Consider the following 19,053-nt stretch of genomic DNA (forward strand, 5'->3'; position numbering starts at 1 on the left):
TTTATCCTACTCCCTCTAGCCTCCATCTCTCTATTCACTCCCTATCTAAATGTCTCTGTTTAAACCCTTTAACGATCCTCTCCTCTCTCTATTCTCTCCTCCCTCCATCTTCTAGACTCTCCACCTGCCTGTCTCTCTCTCTCTCTCTCTTCACTTGCATGATCCTCTGTCTCGCTCCCTCTATATTCACCTCCCTGGTATCTCTGTGTCTCTCTCCCCCTCTATCCACTTGCCCGTCCGTCTGTCTCTCCCTACCCACCTGTCTCTCTCTCTCTCTCTCTTTCTTCCTCCCTCCCTCTGTCTACCTCCCTAGGACACCGCCTCCCTTTCCGACACGTGTTGCCAATGCAGTGGGAGAGACTGCATTTACCTGGGCGGTGCTTGACTTCGTGAGAAAAGAATGTATCTGTGTGTTGGGTAAGGGAGGTTGATGTGGTGGTGGGTGGGTGGGGGGCGGGGGGATTGGGGTCGGGGTGGGGGGGGGTGAGAGAGAGAGAAAGAGAGAGAGAGAAACTATTGAACGTCTCAGAAGTACCGAGCAATGGGAAGGCTGCAATTAATCAGACTCCAGCTACAGAACGGAGATTTCAAAGCACCTCCCTCTCTACCTGAGGAACTAATCTGTTAATCTGATTATTGGTTAACTCTGAGGTGAGGCTTTCTTTCTAACTGTGACAAATGTTTTGCTTTTGCTCTCTCTGGTCAACGTGGAGGCAGGTAAAAGCTCCAAAAGTATTTGCACAATGAAAGCTTGACTCGTTTTTCTCTCTCTCTCTCTCTCTGTGTCGAGGTAAAGCAATTCTGAAGAAATCTGCGAAAGAGAAATTTGTATCAGAACTTCCTCCTCCTGTTTGCTGTCAGTGATCTTGAACTGGTCGGTGTTTCGTTCAGCAAAACCTTGAAGGAAAAGATATTTCTTTCTTTCTCCTCTGACTATTTGGAGGACTCCTTTTTTTCCCTTGGGGGTAAAAAAAAACCAGATTCCTCCCACAGAAATCAGGAAGAGAAACTGGTTTCTGTGCAGTGTGTGCGTTCTCTACCCCAAGTTCAGACATGCACCTGCAGAAGACAGTGGAAATCAGAAATGCCAGTGCTACCTGCCTCGACTGCCTAAGCTTGGATTGGAAAACCTTCTAACCAGTGCCAGGGAATCTTTGCGACCTGCCAAGACTCCTTGACAGCGCCCAGGAGGCTGAGAGAGTTTCTTCATCGGCTCTGGAATTGTTTGAACCCTGCACCTCTCCTAGTTGGAAAAAAGAGGGGAGAATCTATGCTTGCATGAAGGCTCAGTCAGTCTGTGATCTGGTTCACGTCTACACACACAGCTCCCTGCAAACATCCATGCAGGGATCGACAGCATGGAGTTGAGGCTGAATCCAGGAATGTACAACACTCTCCTCTGCATTGGGATGGTCTATTTAGGAGCTGGGTAAGTCTCTCTCGCAGTCTTTTGTCAGTCATTTATCTGGGCAGCTCTGAGGACCATGTCCTTAATGTTAAAACAACCTCAAGAGAAAATAAAACACAGAGCTCCTTTTAAACTGACCCCATCAAACACTCCCAAGTCAGGGACAGAACAGGGTTAGATACAGAGTAAAGCTCCCTCTACACAATCCCCCATCAAACACTCCCAGGACATGCACAGCACATGTTAGACACATAGTAAAGCTCCCTCTACACTGTCCCCTAACAAACTGTCCCAAGACAAGGACAGCATGGGGTTAGATAGAGAGTGAAGCTCCCTCTACACTGTCCCCCATCAAACCCACATGGTTAGATATAAAGTAAAGCTCCTGCAGGATTTTGAAAAGGTGGTGTTGAAGGGCTAAGGAAATATGTGTGTCAGTGAGCAGAAAAGGGTGAACGGTTTTCAGTGAGAGTTAGGACACCAGTGAACAGAAGTAGTAGGGTTTGGGATGAGAAGAAGATTCCAGATGCTGGAATGTGCAAAATCAGCCCAGAGTAATTTGGAAAAGTTGCGTTTGGAGGAAACAAAGGCACAGACGAGGGGTTGAGCTGAGAGAAAGGCAGAGACAGATGGTATTAGAAAAGTGGAAATGTGTGATCTTATTGACGGTGGGGGTGTGAGTTCAGAAACTGGAAGTCAGTGCCAGAGCAAGCTGGTGACAGTAACTTCACTCCCTTATCGGACAGCGCAAGGGGACCATTGCTTGTGAATACAGGTTGGAGTAGAGCTTCAGCCTTCCATATATTTCACTGGAGGAATTTTCCTCAGTACTGGACATGAGAGAAGAAGGTGACCAGCTAGACATTGTAGAGAGGTAGAGGTAGCTTTACTCTCTATCTAACCCCATGCTGTCCATGTCCTGTAAGTGTTTGATAGAGACAGAGTAGAGGTAGCTTTACTCTCTATCTAACCCCATGCTGTCCATGTCCTGTAAGGGTTTGATAGGGGACAGAGTAGGGGGAGCTTTACTCTCTATCTAACCCCAAGCTGTCCATGTCCTGTGAGAGTTTGATAGAGACAGTGTAGAGGTAGCTTTACTGTAGATCTAACCCTGTGCCGTCTCTGTCCTGAGAGGGTTTGATAGGGGACAGAGTAGGGGAGCTTTACTCTGCATCTAACCCCATTCTGTCCCTGTCCCGTGAGTGTATGATCGGGGAGAGAATACGTTTCAATCTTTACCCCCTTGTCCAGAACAGGACCATCTAGCCTTTGTACTGAGTGACGTTAATCTGAACTCGCTAGTTGGCAGAGGAGGTTTTACATTTTTGCGTTCTCCGGCAGCTGCTGTCTAATTTATGGGTCTAGGATGTGGTAATTTTTTTTATTAAAAAAATCCCATGCAGCCTGTCAGGATTGGTTCCTGTGGGTGTACAGTGCCTGATACAAGGAGCTCGCCCACACATGCACTGTGTGAGCTACTGGTTCACATAGCTCACCCTTAACCACTGCCACAAGTGAATTCCTGAGCCCAGCGCCTTCTGTCCTATCTGACAGATTCTTCCTGCTTTCAAAGGGGGCATGAGGGTGGGAACCTGTGTTTGCTTGTTCACACAGACGTTTCAAGGACCTTTTACTCTTCATATTTGATCACCAAAAAATAGAATTCCTACAGTATGGAAGCAGGCCAGTGGCCCATCGAATCTACACCCACACCTCTACTCTATAACTCTGCATTCCCCATGGCTAATACACCTAACCTGCACATCCCTGGACACTTTTGGCAATTTAGCATGGCCAATCCACCCTAATCTGTATATCTCTGGACAATATGGGACAATTTAGCACGGCCAATCCACCCTAACCTGCACATCCCTGGGCACTACGGGACAATTTAGCACGGCCAATCCACCCTAACCTGCATTTCCCTGGACACTACGGGACAATTTAGCACGGCCAATCCACCCTAACCTGCACATCCCTTGGCACTATTGACAATTTAGGACGGTCAATCCACTCTAACCTGCACATCCCTGGACACTATGGGCAATTTAGCACGGGCAATGCACCTAACCTGCACATCCCTGGACATTATGGGACAATTTAGCTTGGCCAAACCACCCTAACCTGCACATCTCTGGACACTATGGGCAATTTAGCATGGCCAATCCACCCTAACCTGCACATCCCTGGACACTATGGGCAATTTAGCACGGCCAATGCACCTAACCTGCACATCCCTGGACAGTACAGGCAATTTAGCACAGCCATCCACCCTAGCCTGCAAATCTCTGGAAGAGGAGGGACAGGTTTGGAGGGGAATTGGCTCAGGTGTAGAGAGCTGCTTTGTCCTCAGTCTCTGCACTGGGTGCATTTTAGTGCTATAGAACATAGAACATTACAGCTCAGTACAAGTCCTTCGGCCCTCGATGTGAGGGCTGCCCTGTAAAACCAATCTGAAGCTCATCTAACTTACACTATTTCATTATCATCCATATGCCTTTCCAATGACCATTTAAATATCTGTAATGTTGGTGAGTCTATAACTGTTGCAGGCAGTACATTCCATACCCCAACTATTGAGTAAAAAAACTACCTGACACCTGTCCTACATCAATCACCCCTCAATTTGAAGCGAAGCCCCCTCATGCTAGCCATCACCATCCTCGTAAAAAAGGCTCTAACTGTCTACTTGATCTAACCCTCTGATTATCTTATATATCTCAATTAAGATCTTCCCTCCATTCCAGGCAACATCCTACTATCCTCCCTTTCCAAAGCCTCCACATCCGTCCTATGATGCAGTGATCAGAACTGCATGTAATACTCCAAGTGCAGCTGCACCAGAGTTTTGTACAGCTGCAGCGTGACCTCATGGTTCCAAAACTTGATCCCTGTACTAATAAAAGCTAACACACCATATGTCTTCTTAACAACCCTATCAGCCTGGGTGGCAATTTTGAGGGATCTATGTATATGGATACCAAGATCTCTCTGCTCATCCACACTACCAAGAATCTTACCATTCGCCCAGTACTCTGCATTCCTGTTACTCCTTCCAAAGTGAATCACATCACACTTTTCAGCATTAAACTCCATTTGCCACCTCTCAGCACAGCTCTGCAGCTTATCTATGTCCCTCTGTAACCTACAATATCCTTCAGCACTATCCACAACTATACCGACCTTAGTGTCGTCCACAAACGTATTAATGCATCCTTGTACGCCCTCATCCTGGGCAGTTATAAATTTGCATATAATAAACAGCAGTGGACCCAAATCAGATCCTTGCAGTACATCACTAGTAACTGAACTCCAGGATGAACATTTCCCATCAACCACCACTCTCTGTCTTCTTTCAGCTAGCCAATTTCTGGTCCAAACCACTAAATCGCCCTCAATCCCATGCATCTGCATTTTGTGCAGTAGCCTAATGTGGGGAACATTATCAAACGCCTTATTGAAATCCATATCCACCACATCAACCACTTTACCCTCATCCACCTGTTTGGTCATCTTCTCAAAGAACTCAATAAGGTTGGTGAGGCTCGACCTACCCTTCACAAAACTGTGTTGACTATCCCGAATCAACTTATTCCTCTTTAGATGATTATAACCTTTTCTAACACTTTACCCACAACCGAATTAAGGCTCACCAGTCTATAATTACTAGGGTTGTCTCTACTCCCCTTCTTGAACAAGGGGACAACATTTGCTATCCTCCAGTCTTCTGGCACTATTCCTGTAGACAATGATGACATAAAGATCAAAGCCAAAGGCTCAGCAATCTCCTCCCTGGCTTCACAAAGAATCCAAGGGATAAATCCCATCCAGCCCAGGGGATTTATCTATTTTCACACTTTTCAGAATTCCTAACACATCCTCCTTGTGAACCTCAACCCCATCTAGTCTAGTAGCCTGTTTCTCAGTATTCTCCTTGACAACATTGTCTTTTTCCAGTGTTAATACTGATGAAAAATATTCATTTCGCTCTTGCCCTATCTCCTCTGACTCTACGCACAACTTCCCACTACTGTCCTTGATCGGACCTAATCTTATTCTAGTCATTCTTTTATTCCTAATATACCTGTAGAAAGCTTTAGGGATATCACTGATCCTATCTGCCAAAGACTTCTCATGTTCCCTGCTTGGCTGTCTTAGCTCTCTCTTTAGACCTTGCCTGGCTTCCTTGTAACTCTCAATCGCCCTGAGCATTCACATCTCATTCTAACATAAGCCATCTTCTTCCTCTTGACAAGAGATTCAACTTCCTTAGTAAACCACAACTCCTGCACTTGACAGTTTCCTCACTGTCTGAGAGATACATACTTATCAAGGACATACAGTAACTGTTCCTTGAATAAGCTCCACATTTCTATTATGCTCATCCCCTGCAGTTTCCTTCCCCTATACACCCTGGAATTATGCCAACAATACCTCTACTGTTCTGAGCTGAATAAACCAATATCAAGGCAAGGGGCAGGAGGAAGCCCTTCAAGCCTGCTCTGCCATTCAATACAAATATTGGCTAATCCTCTAACTCAATCCCTAATTTCTCTTCCTGCTCCTTGATGCCTTTAAAATCTATAAATTTATCAATCTGTTTCTTGAGCTTTCTTAGTTACCTGGTCTCCACAGCTGTCTGTGTTAGAGGATCCTGTGGGTTACTACTCTTTGGGTGAAGAATATTTCCACACCTCAATCTTAAATGGTCAGCCCCATATCCTGGGACTGTGCCCCCTGGTTTTAGAGTCCTCAAACCAGATGAAACATACTCTCAGATGGTATGGTCCTGCTAGAACTGTATACGTTTCAATCAGCTCCTCCTCCCATCCCTAGCAATTCTAGTGAGTACAGGCCCAGTGGAACCAATGTCTCCTCATAAGATGGATCTGCCATTCCTGATGAAGGACTCCGGCCTGAAATGTTGATTTTCCTGCTCCTTGGATGCTGCCTGAGCTGCTGTGTTTTTCCAGCAACATACTCTCAACTGTCTCCATTCCCAGTACCAGCCTAGTGAACCTCCATTATACTTCCTTGGTGGCAAGGACATCTTTCTTAAGTAGCAAGCTGGAACCTGCACACACTTCTCCCGGAGTGCTCTCACTGAGGCCTGGCATAACTGCAGTGAGACATTCTAACTCCTGGACTCAAATCGAGTTGCAATGGAAGCTAATATATCATTTGCCTTCCTAACTGCATGTTGCACCTACCTTCATCGTATTAGGATATCCCTTTATACATCCACAATTCCCAAATATCACCGTTTAAATAATACACTATCTTTCTGTTTTTCACACCAAAGTCTGGAACATCCTCCACAAAAACAGAAATTGCTAGAAAAGCTCAGCAGGTCTGGCAGCATCTGTGGAGAGAAATCAGAGTTAACATTTTGAGTTGAGTGACCCTTTCTCAGAACTGGACCCGAAATGTTACCTTCCGATTTGTCTCCACAGATGCTGCCAGACCTGCTGAGCTTTTCCAGCAATTTCTGTTTTTGTTTCTGATTTACAGCATCCACAGTTCTGTTGGGTTTTATATAGAATTTCCTAATTAGCCACATTGTACAGCATCTGCCATGTGTTTGCCTACTCTCATAGCCTGTCTCAAACACTTTGAAGACTCCTGCATCTTCCAAGTCACAATCCCACCCAGTTATGTGTCGTTCAGAAATCTCTTCAACGTTTGCCAATGGTCTACTCATTCTCCACCCCCAACCCCAACTCACAGACACATTTTTGATCCATTCCCTGGCCTAAGCACCAGCCACACAGTCACCGATGAAAAAGCGAGAATTGTGGCAGTCTTTACAACTTGAGATACATAGAGGATAGACCTCCTCTATCCTTGTAAACTGAAATAAAGTTCCTGCTGCACTGTCTCCATCAAATATTCCCAGGACAGGGACAGCACAGAGTTAAATACAAAGTAAAGAATCCTCTACACTGTCCCCAACAAATACCCTCAGGACAGTGACGACACAGGGTTAGATACAGAATAAACCTTCACCATTAAACATTCCCAGGAGAGGGACAGCACAGGGTTAGATACAGAGTAAAGCTTCCTCCACACTATACATTGGGACTCCTGAACTCTGGTTAACACAATTTATTGGTAGGATATTGAATGAATTCAGGTGCAGTACAGTTCGCGTCAGACTGATAGAGATCCCAAATCTTACAGCAGAGTGGCTGGATTGCAGCTATTATCACCCTTTGGTGTGCACTGCTCAGTCGGCAATGTTATTTGAGGTTCATGTTTGTGACTTCGAGACTCCAACATGAGAAACTTAAACCCCATAATTTTGGGGCAAATCAGGTGCAGTATCAGTGCTGATGGACTGCCACACTGCTGAAGGATCAGCATTAAAGGAGCACTGAGGGAATGCTGCAATGTCAGACAGTCAGCGCTGAGGGACTGCCGCACTGTCGGACTGTCAGCGCTGAGGGAGTGCCGCACAGTGGGAGAGTCAGCGCTGAGGGAGTGCCGCACAGTGGGACAGTCAGTGCTGAGTGAGTGCTGCACTGTCAGACAGTCAGCGCTGAGGGACTGCCGCACTGTCGGACTGTCAGCGCTGAGGGAGTGCCGCACAGTGGGAGAGTCAGCGCTGAGGGAGTGCCGCACAGTGGGACAGTCAGTGCTGAGTGAGTGCTGCACTGTCAGACAGTCAGCGCTGAGGGACTGCCGCACTGTCGGACTGTCAGCGCTGAGGGAGTGCCGCACAGTGGGAGAGTCAGCGCTGAGGGAGTGCCGCACAGTGGGACAGTCAGTGCTGAGAAAGTGCCGCACTGTGGGAGAGTCAGCGCTGAGGGAGTGCTGCACAGTGGGACAGTCAGCGCTGAGGGAGTGCCGCACTGTGGGAAGGTCAGTGCTGAGGGACTGCCGCACTGTGGGAGGGTCAGTGCTGAGGGACTGCCGCACTGTGGGAGGGTCAGTGCTGAGGGACTGCCGCACTGTCAGATAGTCAGCGCTGAGGAACTGCCGCACTGTCGGACTGTCAGCGCTGAGGGAGTGCCGCACAGTGGGAGAGTCAGCGCTGAGGGAGTGCCGCACAGTGGGACAGTCAGTGCTGAGAAAGTGCCGCACTGTGGGAAGGTCAGTGCTGAGGGAGTGCCGCACTGTGGGAAGGTCAGTGCTGAGGGAGTGCCGCACAGTGGGAGAGTCAGCGCTGAGGGAGTGCCGCACTGTGGGAAGGTCAGTGCTGAGGGAGTGCCGCACAGTGGGAGGGTCATCGCTGCAGGAGTGGGCATTGTCAGAGGATCTGCACTGAGGGAGTGTCTCACTGTCGGAGGATCTGCGCTGAGGGGGCAATGCAATGTCAGAGGGTCAATGCTGAAGGAGTGGGCATTGTGAGGGTCAGTGTCAAGAATGTGGTGCTGGAAAAGCACAGCAGGGTCAGGCAGCATCCGAGGAGCTGCCTGACTTGCTGTGCTTTTCGTGCACCACATTCTCAACTCTAATCTCCAGCATCTGCAGTACTCACTTTCGCCCCATTTTGAAAGTCAGTGCTGACGGAATGTCACACTGCCGGATGGTCATCGCTGAGGGAGCGGGCACTGTCAAGGGTCTGCACTGATGGAGTGCCATGCTGTCAGAGAGTCTGTGCTGAGGGAGTGCCGCACTGTTGGAGGGTCAGTGCCGAGGAAGCATTACACTGTTGCATGCACCATCTCCTTAGAAGAGGCACTAAGCCTTGTTTACCCTCTCAGGCAGAGGCAAAAGGTCTCATGGCCATTACTGGTAGGAAAGGTAGGGTGGGAGGTAACAGAAGAACATTCGCATCTCTGTTATGGGTGGAGCTGTATCTCTCAACTCCACCAGCACCTGCCTGGACCTTTACAGGATGTCTCTGTCTATCTATCAAAGTGGTTAGGTTTGTGTTGGGTCATCAAGAGGATATTTAACAATAGAGAGGTCACAGTGAGATCCCATCAATCACACTAGCATGCAGCTCCCTTTGTGGTCAGGAATACTGAATGCCTTTCGCGCCAGAGGGGGAGTGCAGAGTTAATGCCCATCGACTGTACTTCAGCAGGGGGCAATGCTTTCTGGGATGGCACTGGAGAAACACAGGAGATGTTTGAATGGTTACAAACAATGCAACTCTGTGTTGCTCACCTCTTTGCCAGCAGTGAGGTGACAGTACGTTCACTCTACATCTGGGCCTTTAGGCACATTCATTCAGAATTTCCTCACCTCTATGTGTGCTCTACTCTGTCTCCCCTTGTCCTTGCTTCTCACTCTACCCTCACTGTGTCTGCCTTTCTCTCTTACACTGCCTCCCTATCCAGTACACTGACCTTCACATAGCCTCTCCATCGCTCTGTATCACTCCTTCTCGCCTTCTCGTTCTATGCCAGCTCTCCTTCACACCAATTCATCCATCTCTCCTCCACTCCCTCCTTCCCTGCCAATCCCCTCTCACTTGCCCCCATCCCCCTCCTTCCCCCCGTCTTTCTCCCACTCTCCCCATTTCTCCTCTCTTTCTCCCACTCTCTCTCCTTCCTCTCTCTCCCTCCTTCCCCCACTCTCCAGTTTCTCCCTCTCCTTCCCCCTCTCTCCCTCCTTCCCCCCTCCTTCCCCCACACTGAATCCTTACCCCCTTAACTCTTCCCCTCATCTCTCTCTACTTCCCCTTTTTCTCATTCCCCAATTCTCCCCATTCCGCCACCCTTCCTCCTCTCTCACAGAAACCCAGAACATTCTAACAGGACTAGACAGTGTAAACACAGGAAAGATATTCCTGATGACTGAGGAGTCCAGAACTAGGGTCTCATAGTCTAAGGATATGGGGCAGACCACTTAGGACTGAGCTGAGGAGAAATATTTTCACTCAGAGAGCGGAATCCTTTGCCATTGAAAGTGGTCGAGGCCAAAACATTGAATGTTTTTGAGGAGTTGAATATAGTTCTTGGGGCTAAAGGGATCAAAGGTTATGGGGTGGGGGCTAATGGGCTGAGCTGGGGGATGGTCACCAGGAATGGAGCAGGCTAGAAGGGCTGAATGGCCTACTGTCTCCCGAAGTTCTATGTTTCTGTCACATTCCCTCCTTTCTTTACACATAATTTTCTCTATCCAATCTCTCTCACTCTCAAGCAATTTTTCTTGTCTCCTCCATTTCTCTCTCTCTCTCCTTCTCTCCCAATCCACCCTTCTCCCTCTCCTTCCAGTTGCCTCACTAACTTTTCTCCTCCCTCCCTCGCTTTCCCTCTCTCGTTGTGTCCCATTTTCACTGTCTTGCTCTCTTGCCAACAGTGGTTTCCCGTCAGTGGTGGCTCTGGGTGCCAGCATCATTTGTAATAAGATGCCTGGCCTAGCCCCACGCCAGCGAGCCCTCTGCCAGAGTCGCCCAGATGCCATGATTGTGATTGGAGAGGGAGCACAGATGGGGCTCGATGAGTGTCAGCACCAGTTCAGGTACAACCGCTGGAACTGCACTTCGCTGGGCGAGAAGACAGTCTTCGGACATGAGATGAAAATAGGTGGGTGAGCGATCACATGCATGCATCCTGCAGTTGTGTGCCTCAGTCCAGAGACTGGGGCCGCAGAATCTACACCCGCCATGTCCACCACTGCCAGTACTGAGGGAGTGGTACCGTCAGAAGGTCAGCATTGAGACAATGCTGCACTGTTGAAGGGTTAACGCTGAGGGAGCACCACACTGTCGGAGGGTCAGTGCTGAAGGAGTGCTGCATTGTCAGAGGGTCGCTGTTAAGGGAGAGCTGCTCTGTTTGAGTGTCAGTGCCAAGGCAGCACTGCACTGTCGGAGGGTCAGCGCTAAGAGAGTTTGAACCATTACTATGGGGCCTGGAGTTACCTGTAGGCCAAGCCAGGGTAATGACAGCTGATTTCCCTTCTTGAAGGACATTAGTGAACCAGACAGGTTTATACAACAATCAATTACACAGCCAGGAGACTTAACAGGAGAAGGAAGCCATTCAGCCTATTGAGTTCATTCCGCCATTCAATTAGGTCATAGTTGATTTGATGATCCTCAACTCCACCTTCCTGCCTCTTTCCCATAACCCTTGAATCCCCCTTACTGATTAAAAATCTCCCGACCTCACCCTTTAATATACTCAATCACCCATTCCTCTTAGCCCTTTGCAGAAAAGAATTCCATAGGTTCACTCCCTTCCGACAGAAAAAATTGATCCTCATCTCTATCTTCAATGGACGACCCCCTATTCTGAGATGATGCCCCTCTGGTCTGAAGCTCTCCCACAAGGGGAAACAACCACTGCACAACTCTCTATCAAGCTCCCTGAGAATCCCAGCTCTTTCAATAAGGTAACCTCTTATGTATGATGGGAGCTGGCAGGTGAGATCAAGAGAACTGTTTCCCTCTGTTTTTTGGAGGGTTGAGGTGTGGGTGGAATGATGCCTTTTATCACCTTAAACCCCTTGAATAGATTGGCCCTTCATCCTCGATATGTGAGGAAAGACAAGCCCAGTCTATGTGACCTAACCTTGTAGGTTTAGCAGTGTGTGGCGTGCTGGTCAGTCAACAGTGCCTTCTCCAAAGTTGATACATTCCACTAGAAGGGACTGTCACTGAGTGCAGATGCCTAGGGTTTGGACAGGTTTAACCAGACTCTAAGCAGAGTTTTTGTAACAGGGCTATGTTTACAAACCCTGATCTTAGTCACTGCTCAGCATCATGCCTGTCAGCTCAACTGAGGCCCAGGGGGAGGCAGAGCCCACCTCTCAAATCCAAGAAGGTGAGCATTTACATCTCCAACTTCACACCAATACGCCATTTGGCCCCTCTAGCCTGCTCCTCCATTCGGTACAATCGTGGCTGATCCTGGACTCTGACTCCAACTTCCCTCTCGCTCTCCTTGATTTCCCGAAAGACCAAAACTCCATCGATCCCAGCCCAACGGTGGAACTTCCATAACCTTGGGGCTGCAGAATTCCAAAGATTCACAAGCCTCTGAGTGAAAAAACTTCTCTCCAGCTCACTCCTAATTTGCTGATCCCCTCATCCTGAGACTGTGTTCCCCTGAATCCCACGTTTTAGATTTCCCACCCAGTGAGTACAAGTCTGTCAGCCTTCCTCTCTCCGAGCCACTTCAGAATCTTCTGCGATGAGATTCCCCTTTCGTTCTTCTACCATCCAAAGAACATCAGCTCAAGTTACCCAGGCCCTTGGGGACCATGGGAACTATCACTGCGTCACCTGCAACACAAGGATATCCTTCCTGAAGATAGAAAAGGCACCCCATGTCCCGGCTGTGGTCTCACCGAAACTCTGTGCAAATGCAGTCCCATTTCTTTATTCCTGTCCCCCAGACCCTTAGCAATCAAGGCAAATGTGACATCTACCTTCTCAACAACTACATGCCAACCTTTGGTGCTCCATGCCCAGACATACAAACTCTCAATGAACACTTGCAAGTGTCATGTTTTTACAAAAGCATTCTGCCCATCTCATACAGCATGGAAAAAGACCCTTTGGTCCAACCAGTCCACGCCAACCATGTTTGCAACCTGAACTAGTCCCACTTGCCTGCAATTGGCCCACATTCTTCCAAACTTTCCTATTCATGTACTTATCCAAATGTCGTTTAAACATTGTAACTGTACCCGCATCGACCATTGCCACTGGCAGTTCATTCCACACATGAACCACTCTCTATGTAAAAACGTTGCCCCATGCCCTTTATAAATCTTTCTCTTCTCACTTTAAAAATATGCCCCCCCCCAGTTTTAAAGTCACCCAGCCTCGGGAAAAGACCCTTGCTATTCACCTTACTTATGCCCATGATTTTATAAATCTCTCTCAGGTCATCCCTCAACCTCCTACGGTCCAGTGAAAAATATCACAGCCTATTCAACCTCTCCTTAAAGCTCAAACCCACCATTCCTGGCAAATCTTTTCTGAGCTGAAAATGTGTTGCTGGAAAAGCGCAGCAGGTCAGGCAGCATCCAAGGAACAGGAGAATCAACGTTTCGGGCATAAGCCCTTCTTCAGGAACCCTCTTCACTTTAATAATTGACTTCCTAAAGCAGGGCCAACAAATTCAAGAACAGCTTCTTCCCCGTTTTATTAGACTTTGGAATAGACCTCTCAAATTTTAAATCTAATGGTGATCCCACTCTTTGTGCACATTCTCTGCAGCTGTCACTGTGTATTCCTCACTCTGTTCAATCACCCTGTAATCTTTGTATAATCTGCCTGAAATGCACACAAAACAAAACATTTCACTGTACCTAGGTACACGTGACAATCATAAATCAAAGCAAATTAAAGACCAAACTTGATGAGTAATGTCCTGGACAACAGGGAGAACCTCCCAGCTCTTCCTTGTATATCCACCTGAGTGGGGAGCGGACCCATGCTTACAACATTGCATCCAAAGGGGCACTACAGCAACATTTCATTAAAGTGATCCCTGGGATGGGGAAGTTATTCCACAAATAATTGGGTCTATTCCTACACAGAAGCGAATACAGTCACTCCACTACCCTTCTGCCAGTGCTTCTGGGAAATAGTACAGAAGAAAGACACTTACCTGAGGTACTTCTGGCCCTCTCTCTGTGTTGCTTCTAGCAAGTGTAAATGGGCCACATCTTGAGCTCAGCAAGTTGCCTCCAATCAGATTTGTTTTGGAACAGGAAAGGTTAGGGGGTGGAACCTGATAGTGGTTTAAGAGATTACGAGGGGCATGGACAGGGTGAATAGAAAGCAGCTGTTCCCCTCAGGCAGAGGGTCAATAACAAGGGCGGCATAATTTTAAAGTGAAAGGTTGGAGTTTAGAGGGGATTTGAAGAAAACGTTTTCACCCAGAGGGGATGGGGCTCTGGAATGTACTGCCTAGAAGGGGGGAAATCTCAAAGCCTTTAAAATGTCCTTGCATGAGCACTTGTCACAATGTTCAAGGCTACAGGCCTAGTGCAGGAAGGTGGGACTATAGTATTTTGGCAGTACAGACTTAATAGGCCGAAGGATCTCTTCTGTAGTGTAGGACTCTAGGTTTATTACTATAAGCACTCACGGGATTGCTGACCACTGTGGAATCACCTCTGACTGTAGATGCTTTTGTTAATTTGTTTGACATTTTGCATTCTGGCACTTATCTCGATCCTGAAAAACCTCCCTCCACCATCATCCCTTTCCCTACAGAAAGAAAACTGTGCTGAGGAATCATGGTGATGTGTTCTCTTCCCCAGGCAGTAAAGAGACAGCCTTTGCGTACAGCATCATGGCGGCGGGAGTGGCCCACGCGGTCACACAGGCCTGTAGCCAGGGCAACCTGTCGGACTGTGGCTGCGACCGGGCCAAGCACGGTTACTACGACCAAGAGAAGGGGTGGAAATGGGGCGGCTGCTCGGCTGACATTGAGCATGGCATCGCCTTCTCCCGCCGCTTCCTCAATGCCCGTGAGGTGAAGCGGCATGCCCGAAGGCTCATGAACCTGCACAACAATGAGGTGGGAAGGAAGGTCAGTGCAGCTGGCTTCATATCACGGCGTTGGTCAAAATGGGCGCGCGAGCGCAGGTGTGGGAGAAAACGGAGCGGCAAGGATTTCCAAAGACCCTCAACCCTCAGAGAAGAGTCCCCCTTCAGCCTGCTATGCTGTGGGACACGATTGTAGAATGGTCTCCTGCTGGCATGAAAAGATTTTATTTTATTTATTGTTATCACATGTACCTCAGTAAAGTGAAAAGAGAGAGGCGTGTGGTTGAAGCTTTTCACCATTAGGTCAAAATTCAAGTGCACTCAGCAATTTGTAAGATGCCTGCTGTTGGGATGTGGTTCCGTGATTGGGAAACACTTGCTAAACAATACCGAGTGTCACCAATTTAAAATAATCAGCTGAGCCAGTAACCTGGCTCTTGCTTGCTACAAGGAGTAGATATTCATACACAGAGATCCTTACTCTTCCAACAGAATTCAAGCCTTGTGCACGTTCTGAATTACCCTTTACTTCCCCCAGCTGCTTTCTCCTCAGCCAATCAGTGTCTACTTGACCACCAATCAATGCCCATTTCCTTCTGTCACAAAAATTGTTCTGACCGCCTGAAATTTGAAAGAATGAAAAGTGATATCATTGAGACATATCAGATTCATAAGGACCTTGACAGGGTGAATGCTGAGAAGATGTTTCCCCTCATGGGGGAGTCTAGGACCAGAAGCATTGTCTCAGAATAAAGGGATGCCAATTTAAGACTGTGATGTGGAGGAATTTCTTCTCTCAGAGAGTTGAGAATCTTTGGAACTGCTTGCCATAGAGTCCTTGTGTATATTAAGGCTAAGATAGATAGATTCTTGATCAGTCAGGGAATCAAGGAAAAAGCCAGGCAAGTAGATGTGAGGAATGATGAATCAGCCATGGACCTATTCAATGGCAGCGCAGGTTCAAGGGGTTGAATGGCTCAATCCTGTTGCTATTTGTTATTGTTGTATCGTTACTTAATGTTCAACTCCTTCAATCAATCAAAAATTCCTCTAACTTGGCTTTGAATATATTCAAACACTCCCACTGCTCTCTAGGGGAGATAATCCTACAGACTCACCACTCGCTGAGAAGAGAAATTCCTCCTCATCTCTATCTTAAAAGGGAGACCCCTTAGTCTGAAGCTGTGCTCTCTCCATTGATATTTGTTCATTGTTGTGTCTTGTGAAAGTTTGCACTTTGGCATCAGTTTTGATAGTGTAAAGTCTCTTCTAGCACACCAGCCCACTCCTGACCAATACCTTCAACACTCACCTCCTCCACCACCGACACATAGCGGCAAAAGTGTGTATCATCTACAAGATGCACTGCAGTGACTTGCCAAGGCTCCTCCTTCAGCACCTTCCAAACCCGTCACTTCTAGGTGGGAAGACGAGGGGCAGCAGACACATTTACAGCGCTTGTATTTCGGACTCCCCTACCCTTGCAAAAAGACCTTATCTATGCCCCTCATAATTTTATAAACCTCAATAATTCTAGGGATAAAAGTCCCAGCCTTTCCTTACAACTCAAACCCTGTAATCCCGGTCCTTCAAGCCTACTCCACTGTTCCATAAAATCGTGGGAGACCTGATTTTAACCTCTTCTTTCCATTTCTGTATATCTCCCGATAATCTTTCATCTCTTTGATAATCAAGAATTTATCTACAATTAAACAAAGGCCTACAGACGTGGGAAATCTGAAGCAAAAACAGAAATTGCTGGAGGAACCGAGTAGGTCTGGAAGCATCTTCACGGAGAAGGTTCTTTTCAACTCTAGTAACCCTATCAACCTCTGTTTTAATCCCCGTGTCTGCGTGGGTTTCCTCTGGGTGCTCCGGTTTCCTCCCACAGTCCAAAGATGTGCAGGCCAGGTGAATTGGTCATGCTAAATTGTCCATAGTGTTACGTACGTTAGTCAGCAGGAAATGGGTCTGGGTGGGTTACTCTTCAGAGGGTCGGTGTGGACTTGTTGGGCCGAAGGGCCTGTTTCCACACTGTAGGGAATCTAATCTAATCTAATCTAATCCTGCACTCAGTGCCTTTTGAGGAAGGGAATTTGAAACATACACACAAAAATAATTTCCATCACCTTTCCATTCTGAAGAAGAGTAATTTCAGAATCAAAACGTTAAGTCATGAAAATACTGAGGATGCCTTACATTTGGCTATATTGAATTACATTTGTCATTTATAATCACCTAGCAAGCACATTACTACCTTTGTGAGTATTTTTGTCATTTTCCACATTATTATCTGCACCCTTCAGTTTATTGTCATCTGCAAATTATGAGCAGCATAGGTAAGATGGATAGCAAGGTCTTTTCTGTAGGATGGGGGACTTCAAAACTAGGGGTATAATTTTTAAGGTGAGAGGAGAAAGTTTTAAAAAGGACATGAGGGGCAACTGTTTTACACAGAGAATGGTTGGTGTGTGGCATGAACTGCCAGAGGAAGTGGTGGATGCAGATACTGTTACAACATTTAAAAGACATTTGGATAAGTACATGAATAGGAAAGGTTTGGAAGGATATGGGCCAAACGCAGGCAGGTGGGACTAGTTTAGTTTGTGGTTATGTTCAGCATGGACTGCTTAGACTGAAAGGTCTGTTTCCAGCTGTATGGCTCTACGTGGGACAAGTTTATTTGTGAACATGGTCGCCGTGGATAAGTTGGACCAATGGGTCTGTTTCCGTGCTATGTGACTCTATGAGTCTATTTTTCTCTCTACAAATGATTCCAGACCCTGCTGGAATTCCTCCAGCAATTTCTATGTTTGATACAAGCAGAGAACTGCTCAAGCCGACACATAAGATTTTACTGCCTTCTTGGTTTTCAGGTTTTGAAGGACCGCATGCGAATGGAGTGCAAGTGCCACGGGGTTTCGGGGTCGTGCACCATCAAAACATGTTGGGTGACCCTGCCCGCATTCCGGGAGGTGGGCTTTGCCCTGAAGGACAAGTACGGGCAGGCAGTGCAGGTGGAGCCCATGCTGGCAGGCCGGGGACACCAGCCCACCTTCCTGAAGGTACGGATGACGCCCCACCTCAAGCCACTACCCACCGACCTGGTCTACATTGAGCGCTCGCCCGACTACTGTGAGAAGAACCCGGCCACAGGCAGCATAGGTACACAGGGACGTCGCTGTGAGCGAGCTGGCACAGAGAAACCAGGCAGCTGTGAGGTCCTCTGCTGTGGGCGTGGGTACAGCACTTTCCAGTATACCCGTACCTGGCAGTGTAACTGTAAGTTCCACTGGTGCTGTCAGGTCATGTGCAGCCAGTGCAGTGAGAGGACTCATGCCTACACCTGCAACTGAGGGACAGGGATGACCAGGAGCAATGGGATCTCTCTTCTCCCAGGGAACCACAGAGTGGCTCACAATTGCAGGACCCTTATGATTTCATCCTGCCTTGGGCTGACAACCTCCTTTCCAGGTTAAGCACAGCCTTACAATGAGGTGCTGTCAGTTCGGAATTGTATAAAAGGAGTGTTTTGTTGCTGGTATCATTCCGCTGTTAAAATTCAGCAACTGGGCTTTGATTGTCTGTAAGTGCGATTGGTCTCTGACTGCCCTCAAGTTACCTCTTTGTCATGACAGAGGCTCTTGGGAGAGGAGACCAGGATTCTGTCTGCACTAGGATTCTGGACTGACCATTCTGCTTTGGGTGAAAGCGAGGTCAGGCAGCATCTGAGGAGCAGGAAAAGTGACGTTACGGGCAAAATCCTTCATCAGGAATGAGGCTGGGAGCTTTGGGGGTGGAGAGCTAAATGGGAGGGGGGTGAGGTGAGGGGGAAAGTGGCTGAGGGTGTGATAGGTAGATGGGGGTAACGGTGATAGGTTGGAGGGGAGGGTGTAGCGGATAGGTGGGAAGGAATATGGACAGGTAGGACAGGTCATGAGGGCGGTGTTGAGCTGGAAGGTTGGAACTGGCATAAGGTGGAGGGTGGGGAAATGAGGAGACTGTTGAAGTCCACATTGATGCCTTGGAGTCCCAAGGCAGAACTTGAGGCGTTCTTTCACCAGGCATCAGGTGGTGAGGGAGTGGCGATGGAGTAGGCCCAGGACTTGCATGTCCTCGGCGGCGTGGGAGGAGGAGTTGAAGTGTTCAGTCTCGGGATAATGGGGCTGGTTGGTGCGGATGCCCCGGAGACACCTCCCACTCCACCGAAGACATGCAGGTCCTGGGCCTCCTCCAACGCCAC

General features: G+C 47.9%; 1 protein-coding gene across 2 annotated transcripts; it reads left to right on the forward strand.

The window, feature by feature from the left end:
• The first annotated feature begins 539 nt into the window (after positions 1 to 539).
• LOC122542361 (protein Wnt-7b-like) lies at positions 540 to 18,556 on the forward strand. 2 transcript variants are annotated; one of them, XM_043680055.2, is made up of 4 exons: positions 540 to 1,429; positions 10,661 to 10,887; positions 14,582 to 14,853; positions 17,687 to 18,556. In XM_043680055.2, the coding sequence occupies exons 1-4, from the start codon at positions 1,359 to 1,361 to the stop codon at positions 18,164 to 18,166; spliced, it is 1,050 nt and encodes a 349-aa protein (XP_043535990.2). In that variant the 5' UTR covers positions 540 to 1,358; the 3' UTR covers positions 18,167 to 18,556. The 2 variants fall into 2 exon arrangements, with proteins under 2 accessions (XP_043535990.2, XP_087841408.1); XM_087985282.1 differs by having other exon boundaries at positions 14,582 to 14,841.
• Positions 18,557 to 19,053: the final 497 nt, after the last annotated feature.

This window comes from Chiloscyllium plagiosum, unplaced genomic scaffold, assembly GCF_037043375.1.
Source record: "Chiloscyllium plagiosum isolate Xiang-an unplaced genomic scaffold, Cpla_swu_hap1 HiC_scaffold_51, whole genome shotgun sequence".
In the NCBI taxonomy this organism is placed as follows: Eukaryota; Metazoa; Chordata; class Chondrichthyes; order Orectolobiformes; family Hemiscylliidae; genus Chiloscyllium; species Chiloscyllium plagiosum.

What these genes read in the sequence shown, in the direction of transcription:
- LOC122542361 (XM_043680055.2), top strand. Translation starts at nt 1,359, where the DNA reads ATGGAGTTGAGGCTGAATCCAGGAATGTACAACACTCTCCTCTGCATT. An exon ending in CGGACATGAGATGAAAATAG is followed by an intron (nt 10,888 to 14,581) that starts GTGGGTGAGCGA and finishes TCTCTTCCCCAG; the next exon opens with GCAGTAAAGAGACAGCCTTT. An exon ending in ACAATGAGGTGGGAAGGAAG is followed by an intron (nt 14,854 to 17,686) that starts GTCAGTGCAGCT and finishes CTTGGTTTTCAG; the next exon opens with GTTTTGAAGGACCGCATGCG.